The following is a 21,269-nucleotide window of genomic DNA, read 5'->3' as shown; positions in this document are numbered from 1 at the left end:
GGGCTTTGCCTCTTGGCACGTGTATCACACCTCGAGTCTGTGACCCCCTTTTGGCCGAGAAGAGACGGGTCGACCCTTGGACAACAGACGACCTCGCAGCGGTGCACCCAGAAAAAGCAATGGGCCGCAGCCATCTCGCAGGAGGAGGGCAAAGTAGGTTCCTCTTTCGCAGGCATTATGACGGCGTAGTAAGCTTCATTATCCTCGCTCGCTGCCGCCCCCCTTGGTCCCCTTTTGGGCGCCTGGTGGTGGTCTGGCTGCGTTTTGGAGGGGCGCTGACATGCCCTGGCTCCGTTGTCAAATTGCTTACTAGGGCATCTGGTAATGCTCTGTGAAACACGCTCGCCTCTTCAGAACCAACCCCTCAGCGCCTAATCGTCCGACCTCCCGTCTGTCTCGGCCCTGCCAAACACGGCTAGACGCCGTTTGTGAAAACTCGCCGTTGACTCGCGGGCAACCGACTTGACCATCCCGGACGAGAGCGGACAAGGGCGGACTTGCATGGGCTAGAAGGGTGGGAGGCCGGGGTCTTGTGTGTGTTAACAGACAGGGATCCTTCGCCAAACTCCAAGATCCACCAACACCACCACCACCAGAGGCAGACTCAACCACCCAACATCCACATCCAACGCACTCCCAGAGCCTCCTCCACGTCCCGAATGCGCTGCCATACTGGCCATACTATGGTAATGCCCCCCCATATGCCACCCGAATGCCTCGCTACCGGCCGCTGACAAGGCCTCGACCAACACGCGAACTGCACCATGCTCACCCTGACCAACCCCTGCCTCGCCTCACCCTTCCCCTTCCCTCCCCTTCCAGTGCGTGCCTATTCCCAGGCTTCCCTCCATCTGCCAAGAGAGGACTGGTTCAGGGTCAGGTCGCGACTCCGCCCAGCACCACAGCCTTGCGACAGGAGGTGTTGCAGATGATCTGAGCAGATCAGCGTACATCACTGATGGAGGGCGTTTGACTACGTTTACGTCGTTTCGGCCCTCGTCCGCGAGGTTATGTATAAGATGACCTTCACGGCGTCGTCTCGTCTTTTAGGTTTCTCCCTCTTCCTCCCTCACCCACACAATCAATATCATTCACTTGTGCCTTCGCTCTCCCAGCGGGCTTCGCTTTTCTTTTCCTTCTCTTCTCTTCTTCCTTCACTTCGTTCCTTTAATCGTGCTGGGCACATTGAATTTAGTCTCTGCGAGACAAGATGCTTTCTTTCAAGGATATCATTATCGGCGCGTCCATGCTGGCGGTGGTTCGCGGCCACGCGGCTATCATTAATGCTCAGGGCGATGCCGGTGGTCCTGCTTCTGTTGGTTTCAAGGGTAAGTGAGCTGGAAAACAAACGAATCAGTTGTGATGGCTTCAAAATGAGATTTCATCACCGGGGGATTCACTGGGCTTATCGTGGAACTCATTTCACTGACTCCAAATTTCAGTCGACCCCAACCTTGCCCGCAACTGCACGACCATCAACCCCTGCCAGCAGGACGCCACCCTGATCCGCGATGCCGAGATCAAGGCCAACACCGTGAACGAGTGCGGACGTACTGAGATCTCCGGCAACATCGATGTCGGCGAGAACACCGAGAACGCCCTGGCTGCCAACGCCGTCACGCAGGTCAAGCCCGGCTCCAAGGTCACCGTCACCATTCACCAGGTGAACGCCGACGGCGCCGGCCCCTTCGCGTGCGACCTGGACCCTACCGGCAACTCCCTGGCCGCCACCGGCCAGATCCCTCTCGAGGTCACCAACAACGTCCCCGGCACCAACGGCTTCTCCCAGGCCAAGGCCCAGCAGTTCAACATCACCGTCACGATGCCCAACGACCTCAAGTGCACCGGCGCCTCCACCGGAAACGTCTGCACTGTCCGCTGCCGTAACAACGCCGTCGCCGGCCCCTTCGGCGGCTGCTTCGCTGTCCAGCAACCCGATGTCACCCCCACCCAGAACACTCCCCAGAACATCAAGACCGCCCAGGACCTCGAGGGTGTCCTCGCCAAGCAGCAGCAGAATGCCGCCGACCTCCCAGCCGCCATCAAGGCTAACCAGATTGACGGCACTAAGGAGGGCCAGGCCAACACCGAGGCTGCCAACAAGCTTCTGGGTGTCCCTGAGGTCGTGACCAAGGAGTTCCCCGCCACCAACACTGGCCCATCTGTCGACGGCACTGCCGGCGCCGGTGGCAACGCCAACGCTGGAAATGGAAACGCGAACACTGGCAACACCGGTAACACTGGCAACACTGGCAACAACAACGCCAACACTGGAGGCAACGCGAATAACGGCGGCAACGGACGCCAGAGGGGCAACGGCCGCGCCGGCCGCAACGGAGGAAAGCGCGCAGCCAGACAGAAGCGTGAGGAGAGCAGCGGCCTGAGATGGGCCAAGCGCTACGTCGTGCCTGGAGCCGACTTCCAGCCCGAGGTTGCCCCATGAAGAGCGAGAGGGCTTAGTCCACAGCAGACAACACTCCAATTAGAAGTTTCAGCTTCTACCTAGAGCGCGTTGCTTTCCCTCCTTCCTCCTTCATATGTGTCTCTCTCAGCGTTGACGTTGTGTGGTTCCCGCCGACGACTCCTTACCCCTCCTCCCTAATCAGTTTCCCACTTTGTTTTGCACACAATATCAGCACATCCGGAACTCAAATTTGTCAAAAGGAAAGCATTCTTGTGCTTGTTGGAGCGGTTTGCAACTACAAACTGTTTTTCTCTATTGTGTGTAAAATTATAAAAAAATTTCATAGCAATGATTTGATGTCAAATCTTCGTTGTGCCTGGTTCTATTCTGAGATATGTGTGTGAACTTTGTGAGAGTCTGAGAGTTAGGCTCACTTCTCAGGTGCAGATTTCACTGTGTGTTTGCTCAGCACAGATGAATGAGATGTGAGGTGAGTGGGCAAATGCGAGAGCGATTGGGGTGTGCAGCTCCGCATCTCATCCTCGGAACCGACAAAAGGTGGCCGAGCTGCTCTCAGGTACAATTCCGAGGGCACCATAATCCCACTTATGGTGGTCTCCAAAAAGTTGCCTGCCCACCACCAAAACAGCATTTTCGACCGTTCCTGGGCGGACTTTGAAACCTGGGTGGTGGAGTCGTTGGTTTTTCCTACCCGTGTGCCTCTCCTCTGAGCTGGTTATTTCCTTTGGTCCGCGTTAGGAGTGCCCGTGCTGAAACGCACGGGTTCTATGGATAGCAAGCAAGGTCAGACGGAAAACGAGCCACGCTCGTACGATTTGAGCCGCGCAAATGGGATGCTACTTAGCACGGCTCCGTCTCACAGTGCAAAGGCCACGCGGAGTTGTGCGTGGGGGGCTTCGGTTTTGGTCATATCCGCTTCACTTGAGTATTTCCTGTTGTTGAACAATAAGTAACTCTGTGGTGGCGACTGCTTCAACGAGTGGTATCGGCCGTGGGCAGTCCTTCGCGAGTCGCATCACCTTTGAGTTTCAAAGAGGGGAAGGTTTTCGCGGCCTCCGACGTGCGACTTGCTTTTCCCCCGCTCTTCCGCTGAGAAAGAAGCAATCATGACATGCCTTGGCCACGCTATCTCCGTAGTATAAATTCAGACTTCTGCCCACCTTGATTGATCAGCCGTACAGCAAATGCGGCCCCCATAAGGTCCTTGATCTGGGACGTGAGGAGAACAAAAACCTCCTGCGACGTTTCTCCAAGGTTTTGCAATGGCCCCTTTGGTGCTAAGCCCTACAGGTGGGTATGAAGCTCAGTTCAGGTCTTCTTGGCTTCAACTGCAGGTGCGAAAGAAGATCCAGGTCCTGCGTTAGCTCATTGGAGGGACATGGACGATCCTGTAACTCGTTCTCAGGAACAGCAACATAAGTGACCTATCAGACGTCTCCGAGCGCTCTTATCATTGATGCCATGGCTGAAAAGTCTCCAGTCTTTTTTCCCTTCTTGAAGTGCTGTGAAGGGTTGAGGAGAAAGTAAGTTGGCACACCAGCCCACATTTCTCTTGTAAGTTCAGTCGTACCTTGCAGAAGAGGGAAAGTCAATGACGTTCTCCTCCACACCAACATAAACGGGCAACCACTACGGACATGGATTCACTCGTCGTTTTTCAAAACGCATTCTTTGGGAAGATCAATCACGACTGTTGCCTCGCGCATTGCGCGGCTGGGATCATTGAGAAGATATCCGGTCGCGCTGGAGCTATCCGCGACTATGCCTTCTCGAATATTCGGCCGTCGCTCGGCGTCTGGTGTTCAAGTCAAAGTTTCAAGTGTTTCGACGACAGACGTGGGGGACCCGGGTGAGGCGAAGGGAGCGAGAGCGGGAGAGGCTGACTGACCTTGGTGTGCCGAGAACGAGACATCAGATGCGCCGGCACATCCCAGCGATCATGTGAGTCAGGTATGTGTATGATGTACTCTTAATCTTACATCATCACTCTCTTTCTTAAATGGCCCTTTGCGTTTGATCGCTGTACTCTGTTGCTGTTTTGCGTTTTCACTCGTCGTTTGACTTTAGACTCTCGATGCGCTCGCTGCATGTTCAAACGAGTTCAGGCACGAAACAAACGACATCAGTTTTGGGTTTGAGGTCGCAGTTCTGACAAGAAACTGACAAAGGGCGACCAGGGGGAAAGATGAGTCTGACAAGCTTAACATCGTAGCTTATTGCTTTAGTCTCATGATACACCACCTATCTTGACTTCAAATCTTGAGCCTGTGACGATGAGCTTGCAGGTGCGTGCAGTGCTCGTGGTGGGCTCGTGGGAAAAGCGAGGAAAAGCGGGCGCTATGCATCGATATTTGACTCTAGACTCGGCGGCAACTCTCTTGCGCTCAGGCACGACATCGATGCCTAGTCTGGCCGCTTCTGACAACATGTCAACTGATAAAACCTGTCCGTATTTGGGACCACTTCTGCAAGTTTATACTTCAGTTGTCGGCTTCATCGATCAATTTTCCGCCAGCGCGCGGCTGTTTCCGCCGTGTATCTCGTGATGACCCCACTTGGCAGTCCGGTTGACGGAGTTGCGGCACGATCAAAGCGGGACGGATATAAACAAGACAAAGTGCTCATGAACTCTCCACACCCACCGCTTTCTGCTTCATTAGCGCGAAGTCTCTGAAGGTCCTGAAATACGACTTTGGGCCAAGTTCGAGGTCCGGGAATACACTCAAGATTCTCCCGCTTGCGCTTTCTTGTGGCCGAGCGCTTCGTACATGACGGCATCATCTCCGAACGTTTCGCAGTACCGTTCGAATCAAAACAACGGTATTCGGCTCGGAGGCTAAGCACCGCCAAGGCAGCCGCAAAGCTTGACTGCTCTCACCGAGCGAAGAAATTGATGAAAAAAAGATTGCTTGCGCAGATAGCGCCTATATGAAGGCGATCATTGACGTTCGTAGACGACGGCGCGCTACCCTCCGCGGAGTTGATGCGCGTCGCAGGGGTCTTCTGTGTCCCACATGGGCACTTTTGCGCCAGATTGATATTGACGTTCTACTTTTCGCAGATTCGGGGTAGCATTGACTACGTAAGTGCGGATATTGCCTCTGAGCCTCAACCGGGACAAGCCCGAGATCGGGGTAAATCACGACGGCTTCGGCTCAATAGGTCCGATAGGTGGACTGGTTTCTCACGGTCCGCCATTCCGTACGATGCTCCGTGAATCCACGGCCTCACCGCCGGCATCACAAGCCGGGAGAGCATGGGCGGCAGGCATTGCCCGAGTTGAAATAGGGGGCCAAAAAGTAAAATAGACTAAGGGGCATAAGGGGTAAGAAGGGAATAAACAGCAGCGAATGCAAGATTTAACTCTGTTTTCTTGCATAACGCAGGCAATCCAAGGTTAAAACCTAAGCCATTTGTTTGCGTTAGATGCAAGGAACAGAGTCAGGAGATTGGACCCTGCAGTAGTTGAACACCTTAACCGGAGCCACAGCCACATGGCTGAGGGAAAAGTCCCCGGTACTCTGCATTTTAAAGCACCCCACGTGCTAGTCCGTGGCGCCATTTCCATTACTGTTCAACAACACGATCGTTCAAGTTGTGATGAGAAAGATTGAGGCAAAAATATTAAAAGTGACAGACGGTAGTTTCGCCGCGGAGTTGCACTGTCTGATCTGACTAGTGGTCAAATGCAATTGAGTTGCGGCGACTCACCCTTCGCCTAACGGCCTACATTGCCATCGTGCAGACCAGTGCCGCAGGTAAGGTGGTTGAGTTGGTCATCTGAGGCCGTCACATCCGCATCTGTGGCTTCGGTACTGCGCTGCAAGTGCCGCGCACTCCGGATTCTGCAGGGGAGCAATAGATTACCCAACCAATCGCAAAGAGCCACGGCCACGGGAGCGGAGGGCGGTGGGAGTTCTTCCGTCCAGGCGCCCCTTGCAGGAACCCCAACTTGGCTTTGCGGAGTAGACGCACGATGTCACCACACTCTAAGAGGCGGCAACAGGTGCTCCTCTGAGCTGTGAGCTCGCTCATACCACCTCCAATCCCCGCATCACCAGCTCGCCGGTCCTGAGGTAATTAATCAACCTGTTGCGGCCGGCTTGCCGTCAGACATAGTGACAGAGCCAAGGTTGTCGCCCTACGAGACAAGCCTTCACAAGCCTTCGCCCAGAAAGTGCCCAGCTCTACCAGAGTCCTGGTCTCAGACCATGTTCGTCCAATATGGGACCGCCTCCTCTTGGAAGAGCGGGAAGACATCCGATCTTTTTTGGCGCCTTGGTCCCACCGGGACATCGCCTCTCCAATGAATCAGAGCCACCCGGATGAGTGTTCCCAATTGAAAGCATCACCACTCACTTAGAGGAACCTGACAAGCCCCTGGCCGGAGATTAGAGTGTTCGGGGGAACATGCGAAAGAGCGAGGGGGCTCAGTCAACAGCACAGCGCCTATCTCATGATAGTTTAACCTTGAATGGCACTTCGAAACAGTTTTCGAGAGTCTATATAAACTGGCCGAGGCCATCCCCTCAGTTGAAGGTTTGCTCCCCTACTCATCCCAAGCCACTCGGACATTCTTTTCTGGCCCTGCCATTCACTCTTTTTCTTCAGACCGTCTGAATATTTCCACTCTTTTCTCATTCTCCTCGTCCCGTCTTTATCGACTGAACTCCCAGCCTTTTTGCCCTTTAAACCAAAACCACCATGTTGACCAAGGTTTCCGCCATCGCGGCCCTAGCGGCTGCCGTCCGCGCGCAGCAGGTCTGCACCCTCAACACTGAGACCAAGCCCGCCCTCACCTGGTCCACCTGCGCTGCCGGAGGCTCCTGCACCACCAAGAACGGAGCCATTACCGTCGATGCCAACTGGCGCTGGACTCACCAGACCAGCGGCAGCACAAACTGCTACACCGGCAACAAATGGGATACCTCCATCTGCAGCACTGGCGAGGACTGTGCCTCCAAGTGCTGTCTCGATGGCGCCGACTACTCCGGTACCTACGGTGCTAGCACCACTGGCAACTCCCTCAGCCTCAAGTTCGTCCAGCAGGGCCCTTACAGCAAGAACATTGGTTCTCGCATGTATCTCATGGACAGCGCTGGTGAGAAGTACGAGATGTTCAAGCTTCTCGGCCAGGAGTTCACCTTCGACGTCGATGTCTCTAACCTCGGTGTAAGTCTACACAGCTCCCCGTAGCAATGAGTATCAAACTGACAAGGATTCCAGTGCGGCCTGAACGGCGCCCTCTACTTCGTCTCCATGGACGCGGACGGTGGCGTCGCCAAGTTCCCCACCAACAAGGCCGGCGCCAAGTACGGCACCGGATACTGCGACTCCCAGTGCCCCCGCGACCTCAAGTTCATTGACGGCAAGGCCAACGTCGAGGGCTGGACGCCGTCCTCCAACGACGCCAACGCCGGCGTCGGCAACATGGGCTCCTGCTGCTCCGAGATGGACATCTGGGAGGCCAACTCCGTCTCCACTGCCTACACCCCGCACCCCTGCGAGACCATCGGCCAGAAGAGCTGCTCCGGCGACGCCTGCGGCGGAACCTACAGCACTACCCGCTACGCCGGCCAGTGCGACCCCGACGGCTGCGACTTCAACAGCTACCGCATGGGCAACACCTCCTTCTACGGCAAGGGCTCGCAGTTCGCCATCGACACCTCCAAGAAGATCACCGTCGTCACCCAGTTCGTCGAGTCCGGCGGCGCCCTCACCGACATCAAGCGCTTCTACGTCCAGGACGGCAAGGTCTTTGCCAACTCCAAGTCTGATATCGCCGGCGTCGACGGCAACTCCATCACCCCTGGCTTCTGCACTGCTCAGAAGAAGGCTTTCGGCGACGAGGATGTCTTCACCCAGAAGGGCGGTCTTCCTCAGATGGGCAAGGCTCTTTCTGAGGGTATGGTTCTGGTCATGTCTGTCTGGGATGACGTGAGTCGCAAAACCCACCGTTTGTTTCTGATGAAGAAACACTTGGCTAACATGTTTCTTACAGCACCACTCCAACATGCTGTGGCTCGACTCCACCTACCCCACCGACAAGACCGGCCTCGGCACCGCTCGCGGCACTTGCAGCACCAGCTCCGGTGTCCCTGCCGACGTCGAGTCCCAGACCCCCGACTCCACCGTCATTTTCTCCAACATCAAGGTCGGCCCCATCGGCTCCACCTTCAACTCTGCCGGCACTGCTGTTAGTAGCCCTATTCATACCTTACCTTCTTTCCAACTGATGCTAACGTTGACTCAAACAGTAATAAGCCAGTTTTCGACTCCCGTGGCCACCGGTCTAAGCTCAGTGACCCGCGCGTGGAAGGTGGCTGAACGGCTAAGGGCACACTTTCTTGACCATTCTGGTGTAAATGATTTCTTCTCCTGTACATACACAGATGTCTTCGGCTTCTCGAATGCAACGAAGAGTCACCGAATAAAATTCTCTGCTAGTCTTTTGGACTGGCCTCTTTCGATAATAATCATTTTTCGCGTGATATGACAGCGGTGGTCTGTGTAAGCTGCAGGCTTCGGATGATTAACATATGTAAACATCACCGTTTATTGGGCTACCGTATTGCTTGTAAGCAATGTAAATTGAAGATCATCTACACCTAAGGAGGTGATTCAAACGGCAGAAACCTTTCGCAATGGCCTGGTCATCTCTTTGAGAACTATCGTTGCGGGTACCTGAGAAGAGTTGACGACTCAGAGTCTTAGACAGTGCTACCAGTCGAATAGCATCTACTCATCCATTGACACAACGACCACGGAGAGCGGTACTGGGGACTTCTGAGACCTTAACGCCGATGAAAGTCAACTAATATGCCAAATGCATACATGTAGGATCGCACTGCAAGAAGCAATATGGGAAGAGTTTATATATGTATATGACTTAGGGGCTACCACATGATCTCTTCGCTTGAACTACATGATAACCCACATTGAAATAGAGACAAATCCTACCAGTAATGACCAGAGATTCACAGTTCATCTGCCAAGAGTCCAGTAGAAACAACCACTTTCCTCGACTCGAAGCAGCCTGCAAAATGAGGACATACACAGCAAGGACACGCACAGAAAGAGCTGCCTCTTTCAACGCGTCACGCTTGGTTGGAACATAACCCGATGGCGAACTGAAGAAAACTTCAAGTCTGGCGTGACGTCTCTTTACAAGCTGACAGATGCATTGGTCATTTAACACGGGCATGAAGTGAAGCCTAAGTATATCCTATCTTATCCACCATCAAAACTTGCCGATGTAAACGTGCCACATTGTCACCTTCGGTTAAAATAATGGACAATACATGTATCGTTTGTTTACATCCAGCATTAGTGACGCGAATCAGACTTCAAATGAGCCCGACTATGTACCGGTCACCGGTGTGAGCACAGCAGTTATTGTGTGGAAGTTGATGACCAAGCTTACCACAGTGGGCATGTGACTGCGTGCTTCATAAGCCATGGCTCAATGCACTCAGAGCAGAAGATGTGACCGCATGGTAGCTGAGCTACCACAATTCCAGCAGCAAAGTCTTCTAGGCAGACTGAGCACGTCGTCGCTGTGGCGAGCTGGGCGGCTGCATCAAGCTTGCTGTGAGCAAGTTTGGCCAACGGAGGTCTGGTTGGCGGGGGAATTGTGCGGGACTGAGTGAGCGGTATTGAGACTGGAAGCCGGTCCTGGTTATGGGGCATCCTTTGCGGCGTGGATGTCGGCAGGAATGGGCGGCGATGAATGTTCACCTTCTTCCAGGCAAACATATACAGGCCCAGGCCGATCAGCAACGCAAAGGCGACACAGAGGGCGGCTGCGACAGCACCAGGTTGCTTGGAAGGCTCCCAGGCCTCTGATGACTGGCTTGAGGCTGCATTCGGAGTGCCTGTCGGACTCATATGGAGAATGACATGAGAAGCGTGGAGGAGAAGGAGGCCAAGACGAAGTGAAGTGCTGGATCAGGATTTTCGTCCCAAAGCCACGACTCCTGGCCTTCTTTTAAAGCTCAACGACCAGAGTACCAAAGTGCCCATGGATACGTATTTCCGGACGCGTTCACCGACTTGTTTTCCATGTGATGTCTCGGCTGAGGGATTAACGATCATGATGCTCGGTTTGCCATATCTGGTGTTAATGACCAGGCGTCAAATTTCTTGGCAAGCGATTGGTACGGCGCTGCTATTGTCTGGGGGACTCTGCGCCCGTTTCCCATGGGGAAATTGGAGTTTGTAGGTAATTTTAACGTAATGGATGTCCTTCGCGTCCCGAAGGGAGAAAGGGCGCGTCCCCCTTTTTGTATGAGGCATTTTCTCTTGGCATTCTCCCCCGTCGCTTCAGGGCTCGTGTAAGTGACGTTCTGGAACAGGCCGCCTGCACAAGACGAAATTGCAAGAGCTTCAGCATATAAAAATTTGAATTGAAATTTTGGATTGTCGGTGAAACAGACATTGTTGCATTGCATCTTCTTTGCATCCCTTATTTTGCCTCTGCGTGCATTGCCGTTCTCGTCACTTGACGTCGAGCTGTTGTACTGCCTATTTCTCATCATTGCCATGGACAACCCCAGGAAAATGACAGAAGACACTCGTATCGATGGGAGTAATAACTCTCATATCTCCTTTCGCGGTGATGAGGAGACAGGACATCAAATTCGGGGACGGCCGGCCAACAACAAGAGTGCCAGCCGTCCGCGATCAGCACACTCAGCTGCTAGCTCCATGTCCAGGCGCCGACAGAGCACCTCGGAAAACTTTGGCATTCAAATCGGCTATCGAACTCTTTCAATTCACGTCTCGGAGTCCCAGCATGCTGCGGCGAACACAGAGCCTGACCTCAAGGCGGCCAAGGAAGGCGACGACGAATACTTTGCCGAGCTCAACTTCCATACCCTTCCTAGTGCTCAGGTCTGCCAGCAACTCGGCGTTTCGTCAGACCAGGGGCTTTCTGAAGACGAGGCGTCTACTCGTCTTCAGAAGAACGGACCCAACACCCTCCCAGAGCCGAAGACAAACTACCTCAAGAAACTCTTCGTCTACGTCTTTGGTGGCTTTTGCTCTGTCCTTTGGATCGGAGCTATCATCTTCTTCATCTGCTGGAAACCCCTGAGCGATCCTCCCTCCGCCCAGAATCTTGCCATGGCTGTCTTGATCCTTATCGTCATCTTTCTCCAGGCTGGCTTCTCCGCCTTTCAAGACTGGTCCACTCAGAAGACCATGAAATCCATCACCAACCTTCTTCCCGCCGAGACACTTGTCATGCGCTATGGTTCCGTCAAGCGTATGACCGCATCCGAGCTTGTCGAGGGCGACATCGTCCATCTGCGTACCGGCAGCAAGGTCCCAGCTGATCTTCGACTTCTTTCCCACTCAGGCGACATCCGTTTCGACCGAGGCGTCCTCACCGGCGAATCCGACGAGGTCGAAGGCGCCATCGACTCGACCGACCCGAACTTCCTCGAGAGTCGTAATATTGCGTTGATGGGCACAACCGTCGTGAATGGCCACGGCATCGGTGTTGTGATCTTGACTGGTGCTCAATCGGTCATGGGAAGAGTTGCTCGAGCTACAACAGACGTCGGAGAGAAGGTCACCCTGATTCAAAAGGAGATCTGGAGATTCGTTCGAATCATCGTCGTTCTCACAGTCTTTCTGGCGCTCTTGATCTTTGTGGCTTGGATCGCTTGGCTGAAGCGTGATCACCCTTCTTACATGAATGTGGTTCAGATGTTGAACAACGTCATGGGATGCGTCGTTGCTTTCATCCCCGAGGGCATGCCGGTGGCTGTCGCATTGACACTCATGATGGTCGCCCGAAGGATGAAGGCGGTCAACATCCTCCCCAAGGGTCTCTCTACTGTTGAAACTTTGGGCTGCGTCAATGTCATATGCTCTGATAAGACTGGGACGTTGACACAGAACCAGATGACTGTCAGCTCTGTCGCGTTCGTGGACCAGCTCCTCAGTTCACCTGACGTTGTGCACCAAGCTCTCAACACGGAAAAGCCCGATGCGATCTTTTCTATGCTCCAGAAAGCTTCCCTCCTATGCAATGACGCATCCTTCGGAGCAGATTCGATGCATGTACCCCCTCGGGAGAGAATGGCCGAGGGAAACGCCACGGACGTGGCTGTTCTCAAGTTTGCTGCCTCGGCCCGAGACGGGGACGCGATCGTGTCGAATTTCCCACGAGTGTTCTCCATTCCATTCAACTCCAAGAACAAGTGGATGCTTACACTGGTCCACGAAGGTGCCGCGGAGAAGGGCAACCATTTCCGCATGTTTGTCAAGGGGGCACCTGATGTTTTGTTGCCCGCCTGTTCCAGCTTTTGGTCGGGGAGAACACAATCAACCCAGGCCCTTGACGCAAATGCCAAGACGTCATTCAAAGAAATTCAGGATAAGCTTTCTCGCAACGCTGAGAGAGTCGTGGTCATCTGCGAGAAAGTCTTGGAGGCTTTTCATTCTCCTGGAACCAATGCCTTCAGCGACGAAGTTGCGATGAAAGCTTTGGAGAACCTCACTGTTGTGGGCATCCTGGGTATCATCGACCCTCCCCGGCCGGAGGCCGCCTCCACCGTCGCCAACTGCCGGCGTGCTGGGGCGAGATTCTTCATGGTCACTGGTGACTACGGCGTTACCGCCGCCGCCATAGCTCACAACATTGGCATTTTCACCACATTGGAGCCCGACACCTTCGACACCATCAGGAGGGGCATGACACCCACAGCTGAAGAGCTACGACGTGAGCGCCTTGCTGGAAACGGCCACAGTCTCCTTCTCGAGGGAGCTTCCGTCGCTCGGCTGATGGCACAGGACTGGGACATTGTCTGCGAGTACGACGAGATTGTTTTCTCACGCACGACTCCTGAGCAGAAGCTGCGCATCGTCAATGAGTTTCGCGACCGTGAGAATGTGGTCGCGGTGACTGGTGACGGTGTCAATGATGCTCCAGCACTTCGGGCTGCTGACGTCGGCGTAGCTATCGTTACAGGCAGTGATGTTGCGATTGAGGCAGCGGATCTTGTTCTCATGGACCAATTTGACTCCATAGTCGAAGCTATTCGTCTCGGACGTCTCGTCTTCCAAAATCTGCAGAAGGTCATTGCATATCTTCTCCCTGCTGGCAGCTGGTCTGAGATCTGGCCGGTCCTCGTCAACGTCTTCTTTGGAGTTCCTCTCCCGTTGAGCGTCTTTCTCATGATCGTCATCTGTGTCTTCACCGATTTGTTCCTCTCTCTGTCGCTCATCATGGAGAAGCAAGAGTTTGATTTGCTTTCTCTACCCCCTCGCAATGCCAAGCGCGATCACCTCATCAATCTCAACATCTACGCTCAAGCATATCTCTTCACGGGATTCATGGAGACAATCTGCGCGCATTCAATGTTCTTCTTCTACATGTGGAAGTACGCCGGCTTCCCGATTCATGAGCTTTTCTTCTTGTTTGAAGGCTATGCTGAAGGCTACCGTGGGTACACGCTCGATGAGCTCACCAACTTCAATGCAACCGGCCAGTGCGTCTACTTTGTCACATTGTTGTTCCTCCAGTGGGGCAATATCCTCGCGGTTCGCAACCGGAGACTCAGTATCGTTCAGGCAGATCCAATCACCAAGGAAAGACGAAACCCTTGGCTTATTGCCAGCGCGCTCGTCAGTCTTGCCATTGCAATTTTCGTCACTGAAGTTCCTGGGATTCAGAAGCTTTTCGGTACAGCATCCGTTCCAATTGAGTTTTGGCTCATTCCCGTGCCTTTAGCATTGGGCATTTTGTTCATGGATGAGATCCGAAAGCTTCTTGTGAGACTATTCCCGCAAGGTCCTATTGCAAGAGTTGCATGGTGAGCGATGACTCGGATCGTAATAGCAGAGATGGGCTGTCGATGGACGTCGGAGCGACTAGAATACAATGCTAGTGCTAATAACCCGTTTTCGATATTTTGAACATAGTGTCGTGCCACGTTCACATCGTTCCGCCCGTAAGGCCTATTGATACAATTAGCTTAGAGCTCACTATTCCATTGGCTGCCCCTGGGCGTGTCACAGATGCCAACTGAGCCAGACCACACTTTCGGATTCGCCGGGCCCACAATGATCAGCACATCGGACAGGCAGACTCTTGTCAGACCAACACAAAATATGAAGAGTTCGGATGAGATGGTTCGGGTTTGCTCGCTGCGTTGAGCTTATTGGAGAATGGATGGAGCCATTTGTGACGCGGCAGACGATGACGGCAAAGCGGGAAGACTGGCTTCCCGAAGTCTGCTATTTGAATCCAGCGTCAACAAGAGCAAGAAATGTGGGCATTAGAGTTCAAAGTACTTTATTTGAGGTCGCTCCACTGTTTGACGCTCATTGCGATGTTCTGAAGTTTGTGCTGCCTTTGGCAAAAGACATGAAAATAGAGTTCGAGGAGCCACTTTGTTGAACCCCACAATCCGGGCTGCGCACCGCATAATTAGGCGCAAGTCTGACGAGTATCGTAGGGTTGAAGAAAGGCACCGCTCGCCAAGATGAGCCGAGCAAACGGCTGGAATGTGATAGATAGTTCATCCGCAGTTGTCAACAATGCGAACTGGGATCAAGGCTGCTTTATTTAGCACGAGGCCTTCCAAGCTGGCTAAACTCGGGGAGCAGGTTTCGCATCAGCAGGGCATGTCCTGTTTCACATTGGGAGGCCGTCTTCTAGAAGCGTTCTTGATGGCCCTTACTGAGTCAGTAACGCGGATATTATTGTAAATTTGCTGCGCCATTGATTGCGACGTCGGCACGCCGTTCAAGGCCGTCAGATAGCTGGTAGGGCTGTATCCACTATTCCCGTTCTCCGGAGATGAATGCCCACCGGACTACTCCATGTCATCAATGATAAATAGCCCATGCCGCTGGTCATGCAAGGTCCTTTTCATCAGCCAGCCTCTTTACCACATCGTTTGACTACTTCTTACGTTCTTGAAGCTGTTCTCCGAAATAGAGATCCCAAAAACATCCAACAATCGACATCACTCCTGAGTGTAATCAAGCAAAATGAAGGCCTCCGCACTCACACTAGCTGCCGCTTTCTTCAGGTACGTTCTGAAATGTTCTCACCAGAATAATACTGACTCAACCCTTGTAGCACCGCCCTCTCTCAAGAGTTATTTAGATGTCGCTGCGCGGACGCGAACGGCGAAAACGTCCATGGCATCATACCCCTTTGTGCAGAAAGGGGTGGGGAAAATGCAGACCTTTTTGACGATCTGTGCATCAAGCTTACCTCCAAGCTCACCGACGAGGATTGCGCCAAGATCCAGCAAGGCTCCAAGGGCGACTGCATCGTGGACGTCCAGGAAACAGGTACTACCTTGGTCACGACAGTCTACGCATCAACCACGGTCACGCCCACGGCGAAACCCAAACTCTGAGCTATATAAGTCATCAGAGGAAAGCGAGATATGATTCACGAAACTCGGAAGGCAGAGAATGTGGGATGTACAGTAGCTAGTACGAAAGCGCGGCTAGCGGTAAAACGGCACGCAAACATTTTGTACGATGATTTTCTACTGAAGTTGACGTGGTTAGCATGTACAATACCAGGTATTGATTTATAATCGAAAGTTACGTGAAATATCAATTTTTTTTTGGAAGTTGCAGTGCAGTTGCCAGATGCTTCGCCGGTAGGGAGATAACCCCCTCCACTTGAGCGACAAGTCATTCGATCAGACACTACGTCATGAATTCAACACTAGGCGGCATGCATCGACGGGACGTATAACTTTTATCGGAAATCGCAATTTACAAAACGTCCTCACGTTCACATTACTCCAACATCTAATCATCCCCCTCCAGCGGGGGTGGAAGCGGGGGTCGCAGTCCTCCATCGCCTTTCAACTCCTCCTGTGATATCTTCCATTCCTTCACTAACCCTTCTTGCCAAGCCTGTACTGAGATCCACTCCTCATAACCAGCAGGAGTTATTATGAACACCTTGTCGTCACCTTCCATGACCTTCACCGAAGGCTTTCGGACTCTCTTGGCCAAATCCCCAAAATAGAAGCTGTCTCCTTGGGGGGGAATACGTAACCACTGATGTTTTGGGCTGCAGACGACCACTGAATCAGAGTCAGGATCGCGCAATCGAGCGAGACACTCTCCGCAAAAGACCTGATTGGAACAGTGCGTGCAGTGAAAGAAATCCTGGTCTCGGTTCACCAAATTGGTGCATTTCTTTCCATCGAGACCGCTACCATCGCAACTAGCGCCCCATTGTACGTTCGTCATGTAGATCTCAATCTCAGGGTCAAACAGCCTGCTTCGAAGCAAAGAATGCGCGTGGAGAGTGGCCACATCTCCGTTGGGCGTAGGTTTAGTTTTGCCATCGGCTGCGTTCTCTGTCTCGACATTGCCGTGGTCCTTGTCGTTATTCTTGCTCTCAGCTGTAGCAACAAGATCCTCGAAGTAAGCTTGAGCAGCATCGAGGCGTTGGTACTGTTTGAAGAGATCCGGAACCTGAGCCCTTGTAGCCTCGATGATGTCCTGCGCCAAAGTGGTAACTACCTTCAACACCCGCTGCCTGTTCTCTGGCCTGACCTCTTCCAAGTCCTCAGGGCTAAATTGCAGGGCAACAGTGACGGTGTCCGGTGGAATAAGGAGAGATAAGGCGATGGAAGCGTCTTCCACATCCTGGCAATGTAAGAAATTCTGGAAGAGAATATCGAAACCCACGTAGTCGTTCTCGGGAATGTCGTCCGAAAGAATTTGCAAAGCTTCCTTGACTCGATGTCGAAGAACCTCTCGGGCTCTTTCCTTGTCGCTGTTCCGCGCGTAGAGAGCCCCCAAAAGTCCAATAGATTCCATATCGATGTTTGTAAACTCAGAGTCATCTTTCGCCATTTTGGTTAATACCTTCATGTGGTCATGTTGCAACCCCTCGTCCATCAACTTCTCAAAATAGTGATTCGAGAGTGCCGATGTAGCTTTGGAACGTGCCCTGAGCGCGCTTGGTCCGCCGCATCTCTTGAGAAAGTCTCTGCTTTCCGTCCAAAGCCGTATGGCCTCTTCTGTCGGATCTGTGCCATCAGTCGAGACCCCAAAGTTGTAAGCTCCTACACCTTGGTAATACAACAACATGCCTCTGATTTCGTCGTCGACGTATTGTATACTGGGCATCTTATTGGTATCCCTCCGGTGAAGAATCGCCGTGGCGGACTCCATCGATTTCACGATCTTCTTGAGAAGACCTGGCTCCTCCTTGGCTGAGCGGAACACGCCCCAGATAAGGGAATCGTAGCCATCCTCAAGCATCACCGATCTGAAAAACTCAAATGCCAACTCTTGGTCAGTCTTCGAAAAGATCTTCTCCAACACCTGTATGACTTCTGCAGGGCCAGAGAGACTCAAGGTCGCCTGGAGAAGACCTATTTGGCCACATATGACTTGTGATGTTTCCTCACTTTCACAAGCGATTGAATAGTGGTCCGCCGCTTGACGCACATTGTCTATCTTGGCAGCAATTCCCGCCAGCATGATATGCATTGTGACAATTTCCGCGTTGTTTCCCTCGGGGTGAGCGTTGTCCTGCGCTGCTCTGTCTAGAGCAATCTCAAGCTGTGTGATGGCGTCCGCTTGCAAGTCTAGGCAGTCATATACCACCCCAAGCTCACGGTAGCACAGCCAGCTCGGATTATCGCATTCGATAGCTCGCTTGTATAGCGAAATTGCCGCCTCATAGTCAGTCTTTGCCGATGCGGCCTTGGCCAGACCCTCATACCACAGAGAGTCCAGATCAGTGTCTGGTAGACCCAGTACATCTTGACACCATTTATTTGTGGTTTCCCAGTCAAGATTAACCTCAAGAGAAGCAATGTATGAGTCTACTTCGTATTTCTCCTCGTTTGAATCGTCTGGAGATATTGGGGACGGCGCGGGTTGAACTTGGTCCTGACTTACGTCAATACACAGATCTGAATGGAGATTGGCTAGTTGCGGATTACTTACCAGTTCCATAAAGCGTTTCAGCCATTTTGAAGCGTTGTGCATTTGCCAGCTCCTCTGTCTCAAGAGGCCCCGCAACACCGTCTTGACCAGTTCATTCAAATAGCCCGTAATAGGACTGGAAGCCCTCTGGACAGCCGTACGCCATTTCCTATCCACCTTTCGCACCGCTGCGGAGTCCATAAGCCACGTTTGTATGGCTCTCATCTCGTCCACAGACCACTCAATATCCTGCCAGATTTTGATGTGGCGTTGAAAGACTGTGTCGTCTCTGAAGATTTTATACAGACCCTGGCCAATTTCTGAACGCTGATCATCTCTTAGCATTCCCTTGTCCTCATCTTCGAGCTCGCGAACGCGATTCAGGTGGTACGGTAAGAATTCAACAACATAACGGCCAACATTCTGTGTCCCATCCGTAGGCTCGTTGCTCAAGTACTTGAAAGCCTGAGTGACAATGGTGTAGTTTGCTTCGAGCTCGTCAACGGCAAGAGGCCTCTTGCTGATATGGGCTGGATTGAAAGCTTCGCCGTCGAAGTCGAACTTGAACTTGTTTCGAATTGCCATGTCCGCAAGGTCCCACAGGAAATTTCCACAAAGCTCTTGGTCGACATTGTTGATGGAAATGGTCATACTGATGGTCGATCCTCCCGTTGACTGCTGCGATTGTCCGGAAGAGGTGTCAACCTTCTGCAAATATTCCTCCACTCCGTCCTGGAGATAAACGTAATATTCATCTTCAATGCTCAGTATAGCCGAGTATTTGGTCCGAATGACGTACTCAAGGGACGTCAGTGAAGCGATCTCGGATGTCAAAACCTATGATTCGCATAAGTCGATGCGTCTTACTTCGTACACGAACAAACTTACCATGGCGGCCTCAAGCTGTGCTAAAGACATGTAATCATGGCTGTACATGACCCATTTCAGCAACTCGTTGAGCTCTGAAATCTCATCTGCGGTCAAGGAGCGCTCCAGGTCTTTGATAGCGGCTTCCAAGCTGCTCATTGTCTGATCAAGCATTTCGTCGAGCTCCTGAATTGCAGTCCGCTTGCTCAGTTGTCGCATCAACCTGTCCAACTCAAAGCGCAAGAGTGAGTACTTTCCGTCAACCTTCGGAGGTATCTTCTCGAGAATCTTTGCCTTTGCCCTTTCCTGTTCCGAGTTCGGCTTCGTGCTTTGCAGCATTCCATTTTTGTTGAGCGTATCCTGAATGAGGATGCGCATGTCGTCCTGATTGTGCTTTTCCATGTCAATTCGAAGCGCTCCGCTGACATTCGCGTTCTTGTCAAACAAGCTTTTCGTGCCGCTGATCAGGAGACGCACTCGCCCAGCTAACTCTTGCTCCAGCTGAAAGTCGGAAGCAAAGTCCAGCAGCATCCCAGCTTGTGCGTCAGGTAGGTTCTCAACGCCGTCAAACACAAAATAGTATGTGGCTCCCGAACCAGCCGCCCCAATGTTGAGTTCCTTCCACAGATCAACCAGATCCGAGCTTGTCGAGGAGCGAAAGACTGCCGGCTTTGTGTCGCAGGCTTTGTCCAACGTCTTCAGTACCGTGGCATCGACCCGAGCAATTTGAAAAGCCATGTACTTCAAAGCAGACTGCACGGAGTTCTTGTTGTCATCCGACTTCCTGGCACTCGGTGGAAAGAAGTAATGCGCGACGTAGGTGCGGTCCTTTTGCTCCTCCAGACGCTTGGTGATTAGAGCGCAAGCTGACGTCTTGCCAGAGGATGGAGGACCAGAGACGATAAGCACGTCTCTCTCTTTACCCGCAGTCCAGGAGAGGTATGCATTGTGTTTCCAGATCCATGAACCGGTGTTGTCGAGACACTTGTTTGCGAGGTCGACGCATGTCTGCGTGGTTGTCGTGTCAAGGTGAACCGTCAATGGCACACCTAGAATATCGCGAATCTTGGTCAGAGTCTTGGTGCGATCTGAGTCGTCATTCAGAGACTGCACGCCCCTCTGCGTCTCTTGCACCGTCTGATGCGTTTCCTCGGCGATCTTTCCGAAAACGACAATCTTCTCGAGTGCAACGGCCATGTCCTTTCTCGTTTCTGCAACCACAGCAAGCGTCACGGTGCCTTCAACGTCGCGTTGACCCTGGAGAAGCCCCTTGAACTCGGTCATCTCGTCTTTCAAAGCCGAGTTCTCACCAAAGATGAACTTGGTCTGCTCCCAGAAGCGGTCGCGTTTGCGATTCTGACGATACTTGACGACATAAGCGCAGATCTTGACGAAACTAACCAAAACTAGGTGGATTTGTTCAATCAGCAACGGATCGAGATTTTCCACAGATCGGTAAATCTGAAATTGAGATAGTGCTGAAGAAACTTCGCTGAAGACGCTATCAATGGCGTTGTTGTAGCCCTTGATGGTTTGAGGGATGTCAAATACGAAGGAAAGCGCTGTTGTAGTGATGCTTGCTGCCACAGGAGGGATGGGGATCTACGGAATTTGCCAGTTAGTCAATGTTGAACAGGTGATGCATTTCAAAACGCACCAGAGATGAAGCTTGGGCCGCAGCTCCAACGAGCAACTTCAAATATTGCAACGACTTGAGTCCGACCGTTTTCGCAGTGTCCCACTTGTCTTCTGGCTTTGACTCGGAACCTGAAGCCCTCTCGCAAGTTTTCTCAATTCTTCTCTGAACGTCCTCAAAACTCTTGACTTCACCTCGCTTCAATGACTCTCCACAGATGCTTTCAAATGATGCAGCGGCTTCAGCCCATATCTTATCCATCGATAAACCTCCCTTGGCTGTTCTGCTCTGGGGCAAATTCGGCTGCTGATGGTTCCTCATTCCGTGTTCTTGGTTGGTGATGGAAAACAGGGAGCATGGGTACTGGGGAAGCTGAATTGCACCTGGACTCCGATATTTAAGACCTCA

At 52.5% G+C, this 21,269-nt stretch overlaps 6 protein-coding genes across 6 annotated transcripts; 4 read left to right on the top strand and 2 right to left on the bottom strand.

Annotated features, from left to right (window-relative positions):
• Nucleotides 1–1,210: 1,210 nt before the first annotated feature.
• Nucleotides 1,211–2,443, top strand: CGCA056_v003487 (uncharacterized protein; the record flags this gene model as incomplete). Its single annotated transcript, XM_037318744.1, has 2 exons — nucleotides 1,211–1,328; nucleotides 1,443–2,443. 2 exons carry the CDS (start codon nucleotides 1,211–1,213, stop codon nucleotides 2,441–2,443), a joined length of 1,119 nt encoding a protein of 372 aa, XP_037183284.1.
• Nucleotides 2,444–7,129: 4,686 nt separating this feature from the next.
• Nucleotides 7,130–8,685, top strand: GUXC (putative exoglucanase type C; the record flags this gene model as incomplete). Its single annotated transcript, XM_037318743.1, has 4 exons — nucleotides 7,130–7,597; nucleotides 7,652–8,362; nucleotides 8,427–8,621; nucleotides 8,683–8,685. The coding sequence occupies 4 exons, from the start codon at nucleotides 7,130–7,132 to the stop codon at nucleotides 8,683–8,685; spliced, it is 1,377 nt and encodes a 458-aa protein (XP_037183283.1).
• Nucleotides 8,686–9,751: 1,066 nt separating this feature from the next.
• RHC1A (putative E3 ubiquitin-protein ligase RHC1A) lies at nucleotides 9,752–10,312 on the bottom strand (the record flags this gene model as incomplete). Its single annotated transcript, XM_037318742.1, has 2 exons — nucleotides 9,752–9,785; nucleotides 9,849–10,312. 2 exons carry the CDS (start codon nucleotides 10,310–10,312, stop codon nucleotides 9,752–9,754), a joined length of 498 nt encoding a protein of 165 aa, XP_037183828.1.
• Nucleotides 10,313–13,024: 2,712 nt separating this feature from the next.
• On the top strand, nucleotides 13,025–14,251 carry Atp4a (Potassium-transporting ATPase alpha chain 1; the record flags this gene model as incomplete). Its single annotated transcript, XM_037318741.1, has 1 exon — nucleotides 13,025–14,251. One exon carries the CDS (start codon nucleotides 13,025–13,027, stop codon nucleotides 14,249–14,251), a length of 1,227 nt encoding a protein of 408 aa, XP_037183285.1.
• A 1,179-nt stretch (nucleotides 14,252–15,430) lies between these two features.
• On the top strand, nucleotides 15,431–15,807 carry CGCA056_v003483 (uncharacterized protein; the record flags this gene model as incomplete). The annotated part of the gene is made up of 2 exons (XM_037318740.1): nucleotides 15,431–15,471; nucleotides 15,522–15,807. The coding sequence occupies 2 exons, from the start codon at nucleotides 15,431–15,433 to the stop codon at nucleotides 15,805–15,807; spliced, it is 327 nt and encodes a 108-aa protein (XP_037183287.1).
• Nucleotides 15,808–16,213: 406 nt separating this feature from the next.
• On the bottom strand, nucleotides 16,214–21,122 carry CGCA056_v003482 (uncharacterized protein; the record flags this gene model as incomplete). The annotated part of the gene is made up of 4 exons (XM_037318739.1): nucleotides 16,214–18,322; nucleotides 18,380–19,195; nucleotides 19,247–20,827; nucleotides 20,883–21,122. The coding sequence occupies 4 exons, from the start codon at nucleotides 21,120–21,122 to the stop codon at nucleotides 16,214–16,216; spliced, it is 4,746 nt and encodes a 1,581-aa protein (XP_037183286.1).
• Between the last annotated feature and the right edge of the window lie 147 nt (nucleotides 21,123–21,269).

The sequence above is a fragment of the Colletotrichum aenigma genome (assembly GCF_013390185.1).
Source record: "Colletotrichum aenigma strain Cg56 chromosome Unknown KSG_Cg56_contig02, whole genome shotgun sequence".
Lineage (NCBI taxonomy): Eukaryota > Fungi > Ascomycota > Sordariomycetes > Glomerellales > Glomerellaceae > Colletotrichum > Colletotrichum aenigma.
This window is presented reverse-complemented; position numbering and strand designations above follow the sequence as displayed.